Raw genomic sequence first — 19,276 nt, 5'->3', positions numbered from 1 at the left:
CAGGACTCAGTAGATAGTCCCTACCAAGAAAAAGGCCTTCACCAGATGTGCCACCTGGACTTTGAACTTCCCAGCTGCCAAAACTGTAAGAAATAAATTTTGTTTATTTATAAATTACCCAGTTTCAGGTATTCTGTTATAAGCAACAGAAAATGGACTAATCCATCACATAGTCTATGCTATTTTTGTTATGGCAGCCTGAAGTGACTAAAACAATACTGGTATAAATACAGACGTATAGACCAATGAAACATAATAGAGAGGCTAAAAATACACCCATGCATCCATGGTAAACTGATCTTTGACACAGAAGCTGAGAATACACATGGAGAAAGAACAGTTTTGTCAAAAGATGATGTTGGGAAAGATGAATATTCACAAGCAAAAGAATGAAAATGGACCATTATCTCATACCACACACAAGAATCAACTAAAAATGGATTAAATACTGACACATAAGGCCTGAAACTATAAAATTCCTGGAAGAAAACATAGGGGAAACACTTTAAAACATTCATCTTGGCAATGATTTCTTGGATGTGACCAAAAGCACTACCACAAAAACAAAAATAAACAAGTGGGACTACATTAAACTAAAAAGTTTCTTCTCTGCAAAGCCAATCAACAGAGTGAAAAGGCAACCTATGCATCTGATAAGGTGTTAAAATCTAAAATATATAAGGAATTCCTGTAACTCAATTCCAAGATAAAAACAACCTAAATGCCCATTGACAGATGAGTGGATAAAGGAAATGTGGTATATACATGCAACGGAATATTATTCAGCCATATAAGAAAGGAATCCTTCCACATGGAACAACATGGACGAACTTTGAGAACACTATGCTAAGTAAAATAAGTCAGTCACAGAAGGAAAAGGGCTGCATGATTCCACCTATGTGCCGAATCTAAAAATGGTTAAACCTAGAAGCAGAAAGTGCAATGGTGGTTGCCAGGGGCTCTGGGGACAGGGAAGTAGAGAGCTGGTGTTCAATGAGTACAGTTTAGTCGTGCATGATGAGTAAGCTCTAGAGATGTGCTGTACAACAGTGTGCCCAAAGTCAACAACACTGCACTGTATACTTGAAATTTAACAGGTTATATCTCATGTTATCTGTTCTTACCAAAATAAAAGAAAAAATAAGAGACTCCTCCAAAGCGCCCCCCCGCCACACCCAAAAGATGGATTTACAAAAACAAATGAGTGCTTTTTATGCAAAGAAAAGAGTGACTGCAAGTAAATACGCCAAGATATTAGTAGTGGATAATTCTGGGTGTGGTGATCATGGACGACTGTATTTCTTTGTTCATTTCTGTATCACAAAAAAATCCTCAAAATTAAAAAGACTAAACAAAGCAATGAAGAATTCATAAGAACCGGGATGGACATCCTTAGACAAAAGGATTTTCCTAACACAGGGTGTAGCCTCTCAGAGTGACCAGTGGCTCCCAGTTTGCCCAGCACTGTCCTGGTTTCAGCACTGAAAAGACCTACTTGTAGGATGGTTGGCCACCCTACACCTTTATGGCTCAAATGAACAGGGTGATGCAGAAGGAAAGATACTTTTGATTCTAGAGCAACGGTGCTCAATTTTTTAGTGTGCCTTAGAATCCCCCCAGGGACTTGTTAAACCAGCAGATTCCTGGGTTCGACTCCTGGAGATTCGGGGAGGTCTGGGCTGGGGCTCAGGAGAGCACACTGTTGAGCACCCCAGGTAATTCCCACACCCTGGCCTCAGCACATCTTTCTGTTCTCCTCTCCCTCCTCCTCCTCCATATATCCAGAACCATCTGAAACCCTCTCTAAGCCTCTGTGCTACCAGGAGGCTCCCGCTGTCTGCTGCACACTACATGTACCCTGGAGGGCTGCCATCCCTCCAAGCTCACTGAAAAGAAAAACTAGTGGGCTAAGAATTCAAGGGATCCCATTCTCTCCCTCCAGAAAAGCGCTAGTGGCTCAACTCAGACCCAAACTCCTGTCCAAGATGCCCCTGGGCATTCATTCTTCTAAAGAAAGTTTAAACCCGTGAAATTCAGGAATGAAAAAAGCCCTTCGGTTATACAGAAGTGACACACAGATCTCCTCAGTTCTTCCCATTTTCACGAGGTTCTACCACACTCAAATACCATCTGTAGCAAATATTTTCCTGGAAATTTTAAAAAGACTGATTACCCTGTCCCATACATTTATTTGCATATGAACATAAGTCTAAGGTGTTAATTATCTCTCCTGGACATGATTCAAAAGAAAGTAGGTTTCTTCAGTGTAATTATTTGGTTCAATTACTTACTTCTAAAATATGGCACAGTGCTTTATGTCAGCTGTTTTTCATTAATATGTGCGCCAGGCTCCCATGTTCAATGGCTCCTAGCCCAGTGCTTCTCCAACTTGAATGTGCCTAAGAATCCCCCGGGGATCTTGTAAAAATGCAGGTTCTGATTCAGCAAGTCCGAGGAGGGGCCTGAGATCCTGTATTTCTAACAAGCTCCCAGGTGAGGCCCAGGCTGCTGGTTCCTGGACCACCCATGAGGAACGAACGAGAATAGTTGGCAGGCGAAAGTTTGGTCCCTAAGTCTGCATTGGCCTATGCTAAAATAAAATTAAAATGAGCATTTGTTCTCACCGCAAGGCTTAAACATCTGTGCTATTTTTTCCCAGAGGTTTGCAGGAAATTTGCAGTGCACCCCCACCTCTGATTGGCAGTGCGTCAGCAAGTGGTAAAGCCAAACCCTTTTAACGATGTAAATTCCTGTTTCTGCTGTTTACTGAACTGCACACCATCAGAGATAAGTTCTAAGCAGAAGATCTAGAGATGTATTTTTAAAAAGTACATGTGTAGGAAGGAAAGTGTTTGAAGAAGTCAAGAAAATGATTTTAATTATAAAAATGAGTAGGGGTTTAATGTGAGAAAATGCAAGTTGGCTAGCTTTGGAAGGGGGACCTTTTATTAAATCAACTCAGCAAACCATTGCTTACTGCAGGGATGGCTCTTTTAACTTGAGGGGGAATGAGGAAATTAAGAGGCAGCTGTGATAATGTCTTTACAGTCTTGAATTCAACCGAGCATAAAGTTTAGAGGGTGAATACCAGAGAGTAATTTTACATTTAGTTGTCCAATATCCAGAAAGAAGTAACATTTCTATGTTGTTATTCACATTCCCAAACACCAAGAAGAAAAGTAAGAACTGATGAGATAAAATTCAAAAAAGTTTCAAGGCACATACACAGCATTATTTTAAAATCATGTCATATACAGCATAGAAAAAAAGACTGGGAGAATGCATAGCAAAAGGCCAACAGTCATTGTCTCTGGATGCAGGATTATGCTTACCTTTGCTTACTGCTCTTTTGACATTTCCTACAATGAAAATGGTTTACTTTTATAATAAAAAATGTTAAATGTTAATCTTTTAAAACAGTCATGCCGAGATACCTATAGATGGCTTCTCCCTCAGAAAAAATTTTATTTTAAATTGCAATTCTTCTACATACTTCCTTTGATTACTCTCCACACAATTCTTTTCTATTTTGGGGGAGGATCATATTAACATGAGGCTGTGAATGTATTTTAAAATGTTACATGAAATTTGACTAACTAGAATATTTAAATTCCCAAACATTTTTCTGTTATCAATATTTTCTGTCTCACATATAGCAACTGGCAATTATGAACTTTAAAAGTCTTCAGGGGTAAACTGGCAAGGTCCTTTGCCCTTCTACCAGAATCTCCAAAGTGTCAACCACAGAAGTCACCGTGTTCTCCCTCTGAGCCACAGTGCCAACCTATTGCGCCTGCAGACTCTCTGGAGGGCAGAGTTCATGTGATTTCTGTGACCATGCTACAATCTCAATGGCTGATAGTGTACAATGCAGGAAATGTCATACTAAGAGGAAGAAGCATGCTGAGAAAGACTGCAAAGTCACTGGCATCAGAATCAGCTCTGTGGATACCTTTAAGATGGTAATATTCCAGGTAAAGCTCTCCACCGCTTTTTGTAGTTTTCGCTCCTTCAGACCTTCCTTGGTGCCTATGCTGTGCAAGTGTTCGTGGAATTCCATGGCTGAAAAAAATAAAAGAGACGAGGTATATTACTGCCCCATCCAATCTGTGGTAATGAACTGCTAATACTGATTTTTCTAGGTATAGCTAAAATGACTGCAACTGCCAGTGGAATTTCATAACTGTGCCTACTTAAGAATGTAATAACGGGGAGGAAATACTGAAAATGCACGGTATCAACAAGGCAGAAGGCATCTTAGAGGTCAGCGACTGTTCCTCACGGTTCTGAAGGGCAAACAGGGTACATGAGATCATTCTCATTGTTATCTTAGAGAAGAGAAGCTCAGCAAGCTTCAGAGATGAAAGGCTGCCCAGGGGCCTTTGGAGTCTCAGAAGGCAGTTTTCGTTTTTTAGGACAAAATGCTGGCAACTGGGAATGAAAAGAATGCAAAGTAATGTATTTCCTATCACAGTGAGGTCAGATAACACTCACACTGCAAAGTGGAGGGGATGGGGAGAAAGACCCTGAACACTAACTGCATTTATATGTTATAATTCTTCACCAGAACTTACATAAATGAATATCGCCTACTGTCATCCAAAATAGCCTAAGAGGAATCTCACTGCAGCAACACTGCAATAATGCAGGAGTGGCATGACTGGCTTTTTATTTACAGTTATTATAACACATAGATTTTTTGCATATTCACTTGTCATCAATAATTCCATCTCTGGCCAACGAGAACCCTTCAAACTGGTTCTACACCCTTTTGAAATAACCAATTGGCCTTTGATAACTTCCTTGCTTTCAGGCATAATATTCTAGACTCACCAAGTACCTTTCCCATCGTAGACCTGGAAGTAGCTATTTCGCCAGGAAAATTTATATACGAAGGGTCTTCACAAAGTTCATGGAAAGATTTGTATTATCTTTTAATTCCATTTTTCCACAAACTTTTTGAAGTACCCTCGTGTGTGTGTGTGTGTGCACGTGTGCGCACAAAGAGAGAGAAAAGACCTCCCCCCACAATCTGGGTGCTCATTGTTACTGAGTTTTCATTGTTTTCTAGGCCTTTTCGTTGAACAGATTTAGGACACTTTTTTTAAAAAGGAAGAATAAGATGTTACTAATAATTCTAATTCAAATTCAAGTGTACAGGGTTTTTACATAAATTTTTAATTTTCACGGTTTTTTCTCTTAGCTGGAAAATCTTAATTTCTAATCACACCAATATAACTGCAATACTGAGACTGCTGAATCCAATTTCAACTCTTAGCATTTTTTTTTTTCTGTCCCTTGAGTATAACTTATTGAGAATGTTCAGTACAAATATTGTGTTCTAAGGTCAGCTGGAATAATTCTTTTCTCTATGTGGTTATATCACTAACAAAGTACAATTAGATCCATTTTCTTCTTTTTTCTCAGTTTGCCTGTGCGCAGGGGAGTGCTTTTTTGGATGTAATTTGTTTTATGATTATGTCAAAACTTTACACAATTCCAACGTCAAACTACACATCAAGGTGCATTCAGGTAAGTCTCGCCTCCTTCCTCTCCTTTACCTTGATCCCTCCTCCTTCCCTGGAATATTTTTATTAGTTTTTCATTTATCTTTCCATTGTACTGTTTCTCCTTGCAAATTTAGGCAAATATATTATACGTACATTCATAATCCCTTCTATAAAAAGTAGCATTCTCCGTACACTGTTCTGGACCTGGGTGGTGGTGGTTTTTCCTCACGTAACTGCATAGTGGAGACCATTCCGTGTCAGTGTATGAAGCTCCCCTTACTCTTTTTCTAACAGCTACAGAGACTCCACTGTGTGGCTGCAGCAGCATTCACTTAGCCAGTTTCCTACTGATGGATGTTGAGTTTCTTCAAATCTTTAGCTATCACAAGCAATGTGGAATTGTTGTAAATTTTACAAGACATCTCCTGCATTCTTTTGTACACTTTTACTCTTCAGTTGGGCATTCCAATTTCTAACCTACTGACCACTCTCTTCTTCCCCTACTTCTCTTTTGCAAGTAATGGTACCTGAGAACATCCCAACTTGATCAGCGGAAGCCCTCTACCCCAAACCGGGTGACCTGGCTCAGACAGTGGGTGGATCCCTATGTCTAGGTCTCCCTTCACTGGATATGCTTGGCTTAATAGATGGAAGAAAAACAAAAAAAATGAAAACATTAATGACCATGAATAGGCAGTGATCATGTTCTAAAAGCCAGGGTTTTTGCTAGAGCATTAAACCACACACACACACACACACACACACACACACACACACACACACACACACACACACACACACACACACACACACACACACACACACACACACACACACACACACACACACACACACACACACACACACACACACACACACACACACACACACACACACACTCTCACTCTCTCTCTCTCTCTCTCTCTCTCTCTCTCTCTCTTTCCCTTTCCACACCTGGGAGACTCCCTGGAGTGTGCTGCACCAACTCAGATCCGCCAGTGTGGGCCCTAAAGACAAGGCACTGATGTGCTGGCTTTTCTAAGTTTTATACTGGACTTCAGCAGGAGATGCAGATTTTCAAACATGAATCATTAATACTCATAATGTTTATATTCCTGGCATTTAGGAGGCCCAAAGTATCAGCAAGGCTTGGTGGGTGGAATCACTGACTAGAATACAGGAAAGGGAAAAGGCACAAGAGAAGTGGTGGGGTGTAGCTCTCTGTAAACATGAAGGAATACAACCACAGGGACTGCAAGGTGCATAGGAGAAGAAACTGGGAAGGGAAATGGAAGTGATATTAACATGGGACTGCACATTACAATTGCTTGAGCAGATGTAGGCTATTTGTGATGCTTTTTTATTACACATTTCAAAACTGGCACAAAGGTGTAACAACAAGAGTGAGGGATTTTTCAACCATCTGGGTATGTGATTGGAAGCCTCATTCCATGGGGGGCAGACTGTTCATGCTGCCTTGCTGAACATTTGATCACTAGCAAGGTAGCAAAGCAATGACAGGAACTGCTATCCTGGGCTTTCTTCCAACTAGCAGGTAAGAACCTACATGTACGACAAGCATGGAACAGTGGAGGAAGGGAACTTAGACAAACATCTACCCTAGATTTTAAGAAAGCAATTTTCAGAAAGTTCAGAAGACAAGCGTGAACCCTGGGCCAGAGGCAGTAAAAGGTCAGGCTGCCTTGAGAAGGGCTGGGGACTCGAAGAAGAAACAGTCAAAATGATGTTAAAAAGAAAAAAAAAGATACTGATAAGGAAGAAATGAGGGAATCTTTAAAGAAACAAGTATAGTTGCATACATGCTTGCTATCTAAAAAGCTCATATATTACATGTCTATTAAAAAGAGAGACAATATAGGGCCGGCCCGTGGCTCACTCGGGAGAGTGTGGTGCTGATAACACCAAGACCACGGGTTCGGATCCCATATAGGGATGGCTTGTTTGCTCAGGTGCTGACAACACCAAGTCAAGGGTTAAGATCCCCTTACCAGTCATCTTTAAAAAAAAAAAAAATAATAATAATAATAAATAAAAAAATAAAAAGAGAGACAATATAATTCCTCCCTATCTTACCCTTCTTAAAATATCTGTAGTTCAATGAAAATACATGGGGAAGTGCAAAATTATTATATATAAGATTATTTTTTAAATCAGTACCAAAAAAAGGTGATAAATTGAATACTGAAAAAATTATGTTATAAATATAAAGCTCAGAATTTTAAAAAGTGACCAAGACTAACAATCCCATTGTTATTTGATTTGCTGCATAGCACGTTTCTTTTATTTAAAATTTTATTATTAGCATGTTCATTTTTACAAATCATGATTTTTTTTTATGCCCTTTGTCAGACCTATTACTTTCCCAAATCTCCTCCCTCCCTCCCCTCCCTCTCTAGGTTTGTTCTCTCCTTCTGAAAGTTCAACATATTTCTGTGGTCTTTTCTTTCTTTCTTTCCTTCATTCCTTCCTTCTTCCCTGCCCCCTCACCCTTCCTTCCTAGCAGCCAGTTATGAGTGAGCACATGTGGTATTTCTGTTTCTTTGTCTGGCTTATTTCACTTAACATAATTTTCTCCAGACTCATCCATGTTGGTGCAAATGGCAGAATTTCATTCCTTTTTATGGCAGAGTAGTATTCCACTGTGTATATATACCACATTTTCTTTATCCAGTCATCCGTCGAAAAGTATGGAACGCTTCACGAATATGCATGTCCTCCTTGTGCAGGGGCCATGCTATCTTCTCTGTATCCTTCCAATTTCAGTATATGTGCTGCCGAACCAAGCACCACATCTGTTTCTTTAAAAATGTTTCTATGTCATTAACTTAGAGACTGACCTTTCCTAATCCACAGAAGTATTCTGCTAATCCACTCATTCAAAGCATATATTGATGTTATTTTTTAAGGAAAGAAAAGGATTCTCACCTTGACCTGCACAGCAGGATTGTGCCTTTCACAGCTTCCCTGTGACATGCAAAGCCCAGGGCAGGGACCAAGGACACACAACCAAGGGACGCACAAGGCAACTCACCAGGCACTTTACATATGTAGGCAGTCTCTGACTTACAATGGTTCAATTTAAGATTTTTCAACTTTACAACGGTGCAAAAAATACCCATTCAGTAGAAACCACACTCAGAGTGCCCATATGACCATTCTTTTTCACTTTCAGTTCAGTGTTCAATAAATTACATTAGATATTCAACCCTTTATTATAAAATAGGCTTTGTGTTAGAGGATTCCGGCCAACTGTAGACTAATGTAAGTGAGCACATTTAATGTAGGCTAGGCTGGGCTATGCTGTTCTGTAGGTTAGGTGTATTAAATGCATTTTTGACTTAATGATATTTTCAACTTCTGATGGGTTTATCGGAATGTAACCCCATCATAAGTCAAGGAGCACCTGTACTGTGTGAGAAGCGTGGGGTGAGGCTATAGAACTTTCCCAAGGAAACGGCAAGGAAGGATTTGAATGTTGGTTTGTCTGAGCCTTATGCCGCAAAGTTTTCCAACCACCAAATGTTAATTCCAAACAAAAAAGTCCTGGTCCTTAATATGAGTTCATGCTACGGTTACGTGTGTAAAATAATTATGCTGTGAGGCAGAACATTGTAAGGGCTGTCAAATAGGTACTGGCCAAGTTCTAGGAAATACAGAGGGAGAGAGAATGAGATTACACATTTGAATTGGATCAGTCCATATATAAAACAAAAGAAATCCAATAATATATCTAAGATGCAAATTTCATTATTCTCTCCACAGTAAATCACAAGGAAGTCCACTCTAACATGTCACAGCTGGTCTTCTGGGTTCTGTACATCAGCCATGAATATAAAGAACTTGTCTGGGTTAGATGTTAAGTAACCTCTGCACTACTTTCCAAATTATTTTCAGCAAAGAAATATTAGCCCAGTGATCAAGTCCCTATCTTATTGAGAAACTTAAAAGCAGCATCTCTTCTCCTTCTATAAGTCATATTATTCTCTCTGAAGAGTGGAATCAGTTTTAAAGTAGCTGCTGAAAATCAGATAGGAAGTAAAAAATTTAAAACTAAGTCACATTCCCTCTCCACTGCCCTCCCCCCGACAAAGTAGCCAAGTTGTTTTTGCTTTAAAACTCCTTGGTCTTTAATCACAGGAAGGAGAAGAGATGTGGAGCTCCCACCACAGGGACGAGGACGGGGCGAGAACCAGCGCTGGGAAGAGCCCCGAGTGTACAAGGATCTGAACCTGTGATGGCAGCTCAAGGCGAAAGTAAGAAAGGGCTGTGACAGTAACCCAGAGAACTTACAGAGCATGTGGCTGCAACTGCAGTCACCTGATGAGGGACCTGAGGGAGCTTGTCAGAAGATGGTGGGGACAGGAGTCACGTGGAGACGAGAGAGTGGATTTCAGACCTCAGTGCACAACAGAACCACAGGTTCTCTGCCTCTCCTCGTGGATTCTAGTCCAGGTGTGGGGTGGGCCCCGGCACGGGCACTTTAGATTCCCAGGCAAGAGGGCTAGGGTCACTCTAAGGAAAACCGGGCTAGGAGGTTGGGAGATGGGACTGAGAGACTGAAACTCGTAATGAAGATGCAGAGCAGGTCCAGTAGGCACTAGAGGGCCACGACTAGAGGGCACTTCAGAAAATCTACGAATTGTGAGACTGCCAACTCTGACTATGCTAAAAAAGGAAGGAAGGAAGGGAAGAAAGGAGGGAGGGAGGGAAAGAGAAAGAAAGAGAGAGGAGAAAAAGCAAGACAGTCAAAACTCTACTTTTTTGTCTTTCTAATGACTGTCCAGCTCACATACATACATATATTTATTTCCAAATTATCTTGAACAAGATTTTTTCTATGTTTTCTTGTTTCACTTTCACTTAAAAGGATTCAAAAATAAAACTTAATCAAGAATATTTACTTCAACAGTTAAAACTAAACTATAAGCTAAGATTTCTTTCCATGTGGATTTTTCTGAACACTTCTCTGTTTTGGTAATTGGCAGTCAATCAATAGCCATAATATTGAGATATAAAGGGTCTCATCATTTTGGATAATGAAAGTAATTCTTCATGCTTGAAGTAATAACACTAATTGGTCAGCCAATAACATTTACTGATCAGACAGATACCATGTGCAGGTCATTTAGCTATTTGCTGTGTTGAGTCCCATTAAAATCCATTACTTAAATATGTAAACATTTTGTAAAAATCTACAGATTTCTAGAAGCATGGGTACCAAACTGGGGCATGGGAACTGATGTTTATAGTATGAGCATAACTTTCTATAAAGAAGTCTTTATAATTTTGTTCTGAAGTACAGTGGCTGAGTCTAGGGGCAATAGTATAGCAAATTTGGCAACAGTACTAAAATGATGACATGAGAATAAGTAACAATTGCTTGTTTTTTTTAATTAATGCCAAAATAAACTCTGAAAGTGTGGTATTAAGTTAGGATTTTTGTACTAGGAAACATGCTATGCATGGGAGATTTAGTAGGCATATAAGGACTAATATTATAATGTAAAACTTTACAGGACAAATTACAAATAACTGGCCATTTAAGATTAGATTATTTAATCTTTCAAAATAAACTAAAAATAATAAATCAGACAAGTTTAAGTTTCTGAAAATCCAAGGAAGACGGTCCTGTGTTTTCACTTGTGACCAGATAGAAATAAGAAGATAACAAATACCTCCTATAATAAAGCTGATCACCCTTTGCCTACTATAAAATTGTGAGCAACTTATGAGTATATTGGAAAGTTACATACAAAAAAGACAGGGAGTCCTTTATCATTTCCTGTGATTGATCTTTGCTGGTTTGAGTGTGCCAGGAGAAGTGATAAAAATGCTAAATTCTGGTTATGGAAGGCTCTCTGCTTAGTTCCCATTCTCAGCAGACAACCTGCCAGACAGTTCAGTGGTGACCACAGGTGCAGGCTGGGCCTCACGATGTCTGAGCCTCCTAGGACTTTGTTCAGAAACAAAACCTGGCTGCTCTGGTGGCTCTTCCTCTGGTCAGCCTTGCAGAGGTGAGCTCTACCTCCTGCCTTCTTAGTGACTACACTATGAATCCCGCTGGCATGCAGTTACCCCTCTGCATTTATGCAAATACCTGATTTTTTTTTTGCATATCCCATGTTTACAAATTATCCAGCATCTTTTATCTGCCTGTCTAGATTTTCAGTATTTTAGAATGACAGTCCCTCCACTCTCGGAGGAGGCTGTTCACAAGCATAGGTGAAGGGCCTAGCAGCGGCCGCCCCAAGCAGGCTTCTAATAAAGCTTGATGAGTGGAGCCTTTACAATTCCTAAACAGATGAGAAGGAGCAGGAGAACTTCCCAAACCAGCCTCTCTTTCTCAGCATGTACGAGGAACAGAGGGCTGCCCCCACACGGCGCCCTGTAGGCACCGCAGGAAGATGCACACCAGGATGGCTTTCTGGGGGCACCTCTGGTTCTTTATCTGCAGCATTAGCGACCGAAACACAGGGCTTTCCAGTTCTAAAACACAAGTATTTTTCATTGATGAATCATAGGTAACAAAAACTTATATACTTCTGAAAATAATTGGAATTTTATTGATCCTGAGAAAATTTCTTTTGTGTTTGATGATCATCTGCGAAATCAGTATTTAGAAGTTTCTAAGTTATGGATTTAAGACAAAAGAATCCTAATATTCTTACAGAACGTGGCTCTTAGCTTACGTGGCCCGAGCAATGCCTGATGGACTCAGGGAAAGCTACCAGGCAGACACTGGGGACAATCAAAAGGGAGGCAGGTTCTCGAGTGTGTCAATGTAGATGCTGCTGCCGCTGCCGCTGCTGCTGCTGCCTGGTGACAGTGACGAGAACTCCCACTGTGAAAACAATCTTCAGATCCAGAAATAGAAACCAGGCCAATAATAATGAGGGAATAAGAAGCGGGACCTTTTTTCTTTCAGGAACAAGGTCTATTTCCTTATATGTTTCTAGTATCTTCCAAATACTATGCCAGCATATTTTCATCATAAATCTGAATATCTTAGAGTCATGTTTAATTGTCCACATTATCTTGAAGTTAACGGTTTAACAGAATAATTGTACTTTTTCTATTAGTCCCATACATTAGTCTGATTTAAACTAAATGGCATTATAAAAGCCTCAAATAAAGCATGGCCCTGTCCATGTTTTCTTTAAAGGTGAAACGTAAGATTTTGGGGCAACTGTTAAAGAGGTAGGGGAAGGTACCGGGATTCCTTGATTCTGCAACCACGTTGCCACACAAGTAAAACAAGGAATAACTGTTAATTCTGGCCAAAGAAATTGAAATCTTTGTAAGTAAGAGTTAAAATATAAACTTCATCTGAGAACCAACACTAACTGGGTTAACAGTCCTTTGAAAAGTGTGACGCCGCTGCAATGTGCTGCACTAACCGTCAAAACAGAGGCATCAAGGTTTGAAGCCTGTGAACATATTACACAAATCCAGTTTACACACAGGAGTAGGAATTAATGCTTAGGCGTAAATTATGCTCAAAAGTCAGCGAATGATCAGTGTCTCATACACAGACCTGGCTGGGCCCGACGTGGCTGCTCTTTCCACAAAAGGACGGTCTCTACGTGGCTGCTCTGTGCCAAAGAATCTACGACGAGGGTCTTCTGACTCCATGAACCCAGTTTCTGTGCTAGGGAAAAGCTGGGGGGTGTTTTTCTTCTGGAATGTTAACCAAGGAGAAAACCTGCTCAAATTCTTTGTGGTAATAAACTTGAGAACTAAGGAAAAAATGAATACATCATCAAACAGCAGAGAAAGAGCCAATGGAAAATCCGTAGTTGGGCAACATCTATTAGAGTTGAACTCCATTCTGTTCTGGAGAATGGAGGACACAGACCATGTGAGCAAAGAACAAGACTCGGCCGTCGGTGCACGAAGGGGCCTGCGCAAATCACGTCCCCTCTGATTTACAGCTACGATGTTAAATTTGAAAAATTGGTATGGCCACATATACAAAAGAATACTACTGGGTTTTTCATGTGAAGAAACATACTTTGGAAAGTTATCATTTCTTTCCATGTCATCTCTTTAAAATCTAAGCAGCTCAGACTTTTGATATGTGTAGGTGTTGGTTTCACATAATTTTCCAATTATTATTTCAAAATACCTTATAATTTAAATATTTTAAAGAGTTTTTCGAGGGGTTTAGAGCTTAATGACAAAAAATGAAATGCAATGCTAATAGATTAAGTATCACGTTTCATGAAGATTCATAAATGGGTGCAAATTTTTCAAGACGTTATAATTAACTCAGAACATTGGTACAACTGCATACAACTACAGCTATATAAGAATGTAGTGAAGAGAAATTTTTCCACTTATATCAAGCTCTCTGCTTCCCATCAAAAATAATAAACTTAGATGAAAACCAAAAGCCCTAAAAATAAAAAATATGATATACACAATAAAAAGATATGAAAAAGAGGCTTTTGCTTTGAAAGGAAGTGGGGGCCAAGTCAGGAACATGGCATCTCGTTTTCCGATGGAAATGAATGACATTGATTCTTGCCAAACATAAAGCAGGTGACCTTTCCAACATTCTGGTTGGGATTTTCTCTACCAACCTAAATAATATGATCTAAAATACAGCATGTAGCACATGGCTAAAAATTTTTAGATGCAAATATAATTTAAAAAAATACTCATGAGAGAGACATACTGATCTTAAACTGACATACTTAAAGATTGGTTTTTCAACTGAAAATTTACTTTGCTGTCCTAAAAAGCTTTTTTATCACCAACATAACCAGTTCAAAATTATCACTTTGTGTTTGAAAAAAGGAAACTAAAAGCAAAGGGTAAAATCTTTTAAATGGTGACAAAATAAATATTTATAATTTTAATTTATTTCAAATTTCCCAAATTAGGTGTAGTGAGATATTTCCTGGAAGATAGAATTCCATATGACACAGGTATATTGGGACCTCACTCAAAAGGTCAACTTATCAACAGTGTTAAAAGTACCTTAACAATAACATGGTCTGTACATGTCTCGTGGTACATCATCATACTACCTTGAGAACACAATGTGGATATCTGATCATCTTTTCCGACTATTTTACATAGTACCTGTTTAAATATACAGCCTTTGTATATCATATGCTCTGCCCCAAAACTCCACGGGTCTGAAGTGTGGTTGTGCCCCTGATTTGTAGGCATTTACACCCTAATCCTCATGGAGGTGTGGAAATGCCTAATTACTTTTCATAGTGTTCTAGTTGGTATTCTTGTTTTCCTGGCCTTCTTCCCAAAAAATCTTGGCATTAGCAAAAACCAAATTATTTTAAGACGGCTTTTGAACTGTTAAATCCCATTCCACATGAGATGGAACAGATAAACCAGATCTCTTAAATATATCCCTGAATCCCAGATGGATGTCATCCCCGTGATGCCAAATCCACAGCAATACAATTTGTGAATGAATTAGATGAAGGCGGTTTTTCTTCCTCTGCCAGCATTTTCCATCTGGGTAAATCTAGGTGAGATGAAGTTGCATAACTTTTAGTTCTTTGTGGAATCTAATTACCATGCCACCTCTAAATGCATGGCCATATGACTCACTTGCGTGGGATAATACGAGAAATATTGTGTTTAGCAAGACCCCCTTCATTTCATTTCACTGAGAAATAAAGAGACCTTCTTCAGGACAACCTAGAACATTCTTGCTTGGATCACCACTCTTAAATCGATTCTTTCCTTCTCACCACAATTTGGCCTGACTACCATAACACTCAAGGCCCTCATGACCACACTCTGTCCATGTTTCTCTTTCTTTTTTACACCTCGTCTTATTTTAATCTTTGACTGGTTTGACAATTTAAAAGGTATAAACCAATATATGTTCCTTTCCCCCCCTCCCCAACAATGTGACACTTATCAGTTTCCCTATATCCTCACCAACTCAACATGATCTATGTGTAATAGAACTTTGGGGTCTTTGGTACAGATGTTTGGATCTGATGGATAAAAAACGATATGTCCTTTAAAAACTTCATTCATGTAACTTCCAGAAGACCACTGTGTTCGCTTCCTACCTCTCTGGTCCTGCACCGCAACCTCCTGTGCTTGTTCTTCCATATCTCCCTGATGGCTAAACCTTGGAGGGCCAGGGCTTCGACTTCTCTCTCTGTACTCACTTCTTAGATGAGCTCAGCCTCCTACCTTGAAAGACCACCTTTGTGCTTATGGCTTCCAATTATATTACCTCTAATGTGGACCTCTCCCCTAAACGTTAGACTTGGAGGTCAACTAGGCACATCGAACTTAGCCCTGATCTTCCCTCTCAAACCTGCACCTGCCCCAGTCTTGCCCAGCTTGGTAAGGAGCAGCTGCATCCTTCAAGGACGGAGCCAAAAATCTTGGAGGCACATGGACTCCCTCTTTTTCTCCTTCTACCCCACATCCAATCCATCAATAATCCCTAGCACGACCTTCAGAATGTTCGTTTTTGCCACATAGAGTTCTTCTAATGCAACCTAATACACGTTTGTTTTTACTGTCCTGTTAAACAGAGCATCTGGGTTTGCATTAGTTCCTTGTCTGCCTCTCCAGCCTCATGAGCTGCTCTCACCTTTGCCATGTGGGCTCCACATTGCTCACTGCTGCTGCTAGCGTGGGCCGTACTGCCCTGCATATGCTCTTCTCTCTGCCTGGAATGCCTCTGCCCACGTGCCTGGGCTCCTAGACAAACCATCTTCCTGACTCAATTCTTGCCCTAAAACCTGGTTCAGTTACAGGTTGAATATCCCTTATCCAAAATGCTTGGGACGAGAAGTGTTTCAGATTTTGGATACTTTCAGATTTGGGAATATTTTCAGACACTTAATTGGATTAATTGGATTTGCAGATCCAGTGAGCATTTCCTTTAAGTATCATGTTGGCGTTCAAAAAGTTTCGGATTTTGGAGCATTTCAGATTAGGGATGCTCAACCTGTATCACCCCAGACAGAGTTCCCCTCCTCTGTATGGTCGGGGCTTCAGAGCAGCACACACTCACTACTGCTGTGCACCCTCGGCAGAGATGAGCTGTTCACACACCTATCTCCAGAGGTCGACCTGGAGCCCTCTGAAGGCAGGTCCATATTCTGTTTCTTTGTGGAATCTCCAGCTTCTGGTCAGACTAAGAGTAAGGACCTAATCAATCTTTGCCTAATAAATGCATAAACATATCAGTGCAGCATTCTGCATTCAGTTTAACTCAGCAACTACTTATTGAGTGCCAGCTCTGTGGTAGGCACTTATTCTTGGTATTTGGGATATGTTATACACAAATAAAGGTCCCTGCCCTCAAGGAGTTTATGTTCTAGTTGGAAGAAGATAGACAATAGGCAATGAATATAAGAAAATGATATGGTATGTTAGAAGGCAGCAATTTTATGGAAAAAGACAAAGAAGAGCAGGGTAAGGGATTGGGTGTGCCTGGGATGCTTTTAAGCTTTGAGGATGACGTAAAACACAGTTCTGAATTACAGGCTCGTAATTACATCTCAGGATTTTCTGTGTTTCCTCCAACCCTTTCTTCCTTAGAGAACTCATCCACTCAAGTAGCTCTTCTGTCTGGATGACAGCCAATTCCATCTGCAGGCATAATCTCCACTACAAGTTTCACTATTCTTTCTTTGGCAACTTACTAGCTATTTCCACTTGACGTCCTGCTGTGATCTCATGTGCATCACACCCAAAACAGACCTTCACAACCAACTCCTTCGTATGCTAACACTTCAGGCATTCACTTTCTGCTGCTGGGAGTAGTATCTGAACATGGAGGGCACAGGAGGGAGATGAGTCAATCAGTGAGTCGACTAGTTAGTGACCCCATTGCCTATAACAGTTTCTTGAAGTGTTCAAGTCAATGACAGTAAAACTTGAAACAGGGGCTTTTTTTACCAAATAAATATGGGAAATGCTGAGTTAAACCAGAGGGTATTTGGCATACCCATGTGTACTGAGAATCTCCAAAGGTGAATAAGTTGTGTTATGAATATTTGATGATGAAATCCTTTGCCCAAGGAACATGACTAGTGCTCCTTGAATTAGGTTGTGGGAAATGTTGACCTAGAAAATCAACCCAAATGCTATAGTGTTGAATTAAAAGGCTTCCATCATTGGGCTCAACCTGCATTTTCAACCCTAACTTCCTATCTTCCTGAAACAATTATCTCCCTTCAGCCGGGACAATATACTCCATGTGTACTGAAAGCACGCCTTGATAATGAAGCTCTGGCCCTCCTAAGAAACCCTGTTCCTTCTGCTCAACTTACAGGAATCCTGCGTTCCCTCAAGCCCCTGGTTCAAGCTCACCTCCTTCCCTACCAACAAAACCCTCTGGGATTGCGCCTTCAAATTGCACTTATATTTGTTATCTGTGCCATTCACTTGGCTGTGTTTTGTAACTTTCCATGATAGCAGAGACCTTTTATCATTCTTTTTTTCTTTTTGCATTTCCAATGAGTAGAATGCCTTGTCATGGAACACATTCCACAAATGCATGACTGTGTTTTTCCTTTAATGTGTTAACATGGTACTGACATGGCATCGACCTATAATGAAAACTATAATGACCTATAATGAAAGAACACAGGTTAATTAAAGTTGCTCTAAATCCCAAGTCTCATAAGAAGATTTACCTCTAAATACTGTTAAATATTCTTAGAATGCATGTGTTCACTTTAACCCAATCCCTTATATGTTCCTTTTTACCATCCCTTATATATTAATATTATATTATAGGATTCGTAGACCATAGGATCTGAGGCTGGAAAAGCCTTAGAGACCATCCAGGTTGATTTACTTTATCTTATAGTATACCTATTAAGATACAGAACCTTTTGGTATTCATAAGGGAAAGGTGATTTATTTTGCTTGTGAACCTTTATTTGAATTGTAGTTCTTCTCAGCTTTAATAACCAATTATAATAGAAGTAATAATAACCAAAGCACTTTTTAAATGCAAGTGCCAGAGTTGAAAACGTCCTGACCCCTCCCCAGCAGAGCATCTACTGAGGTGATCCTGAGAGTTGCTATTTAAATGAAAAGGGATGCTTTCAGAGACTCTGGATTTATAAAAGGAAGGGGCGGGGGTGGGGGGAGATGTGACAAGGGAGCACAGCTTCGGGATCTGATCATAGGACAGGTACCCCGGCAAGGGCAAGCATCCCTCACCTTCCCTCCCTTTCATTTGTGGCACTGGGGGAATTTCGCCAGTGAAAGCTATGTTAGGAAGGAGGAGCATGCTGTTCTAGAAAGATTACTTGGCTGTTGCTCAGTCTCGCAGCCAGTGCATGTCTGAGTCTGGCAGACACTCGCACTGTCTCTGTGAGGGACAGAGGAAAGGGGTTCAGGGACAGAGCATGAACCTGGAAGGGGGCTGCCTTGCTCCACCCTCCAAAGAGAGCTTCTCAAAACCTGACTGTGCTCATTATACTGCCATCCCTGATGCAAAGAAATTACATTTTAAGTAAGCATCCGCAGGAGATTCTGACCACACTAAGGAAAAATACTATTAGTGTGAAAGTTGGTGTGGGAATCTTAAGGTAGGATGGGTACAGGAGCAGGTCGGGTGTGGTGAGGCAGGGCTTTCTAGAGGCCAGTTGTTTATTTTGAAGTTTCTGTCCTGAATGAGTTGGCCTAGTTGTCACCTTTGTGATCATTTCTTCTATTCTCCCTTATCAGTGATGAAGGTCCCTTTTGAGGGAAGTGAAAAGAGAGAGACAGGCCACTGATGACTT

The 19,276-nt window shown here is 40.3% G+C and overlaps 1 protein-coding gene and 1 non-coding gene across 3 annotated transcripts in view; both read right to left on the bottom strand.

Moving 5' to 3' along the window:
• The window catches only part of PLCL2 (phospholipase C like 2), a 194,057-nt gene that overhangs the window by 16,806 nt on the left and 157,975 nt on the right, over nucleotides 1-19,276 (bottom strand). For both annotated transcript variants that reach the window (XM_063113655.1, XM_063113654.1), the window contains exon 6: nucleotides 3,953-4,062. In XM_063113655.1, coding sequence (XP_062969725.1) covers nucleotides 3,953-4,062 — 110 coding nt within the window. The remainder of the gene's footprint in view (nucleotides 1-3,952; nucleotides 4,063-19,276) is intronic.
• Nucleotides 8,213-8,318, bottom strand: LOC134391487 (U6 spliceosomal RNA). Its single transcript, XR_010025003.1, has one exon. It is a non-coding gene; the product is annotated as a U6 spliceosomal RNA (small nuclear RNA).

This window comes from Cynocephalus volans, chromosome 11 (genome assembly GCF_027409185.1).
Source record: "Cynocephalus volans isolate mCynVol1 chromosome 11, mCynVol1.pri, whole genome shotgun sequence".
Lineage (NCBI taxonomy): Eukaryota > Metazoa > Chordata > Mammalia > Dermoptera > Cynocephalidae > Cynocephalus > Cynocephalus volans.
The sequence above is the reverse complement of the archived record's forward strand: the minus strand, read 5'-3'. Positions and strand labels throughout refer to the sequence as shown.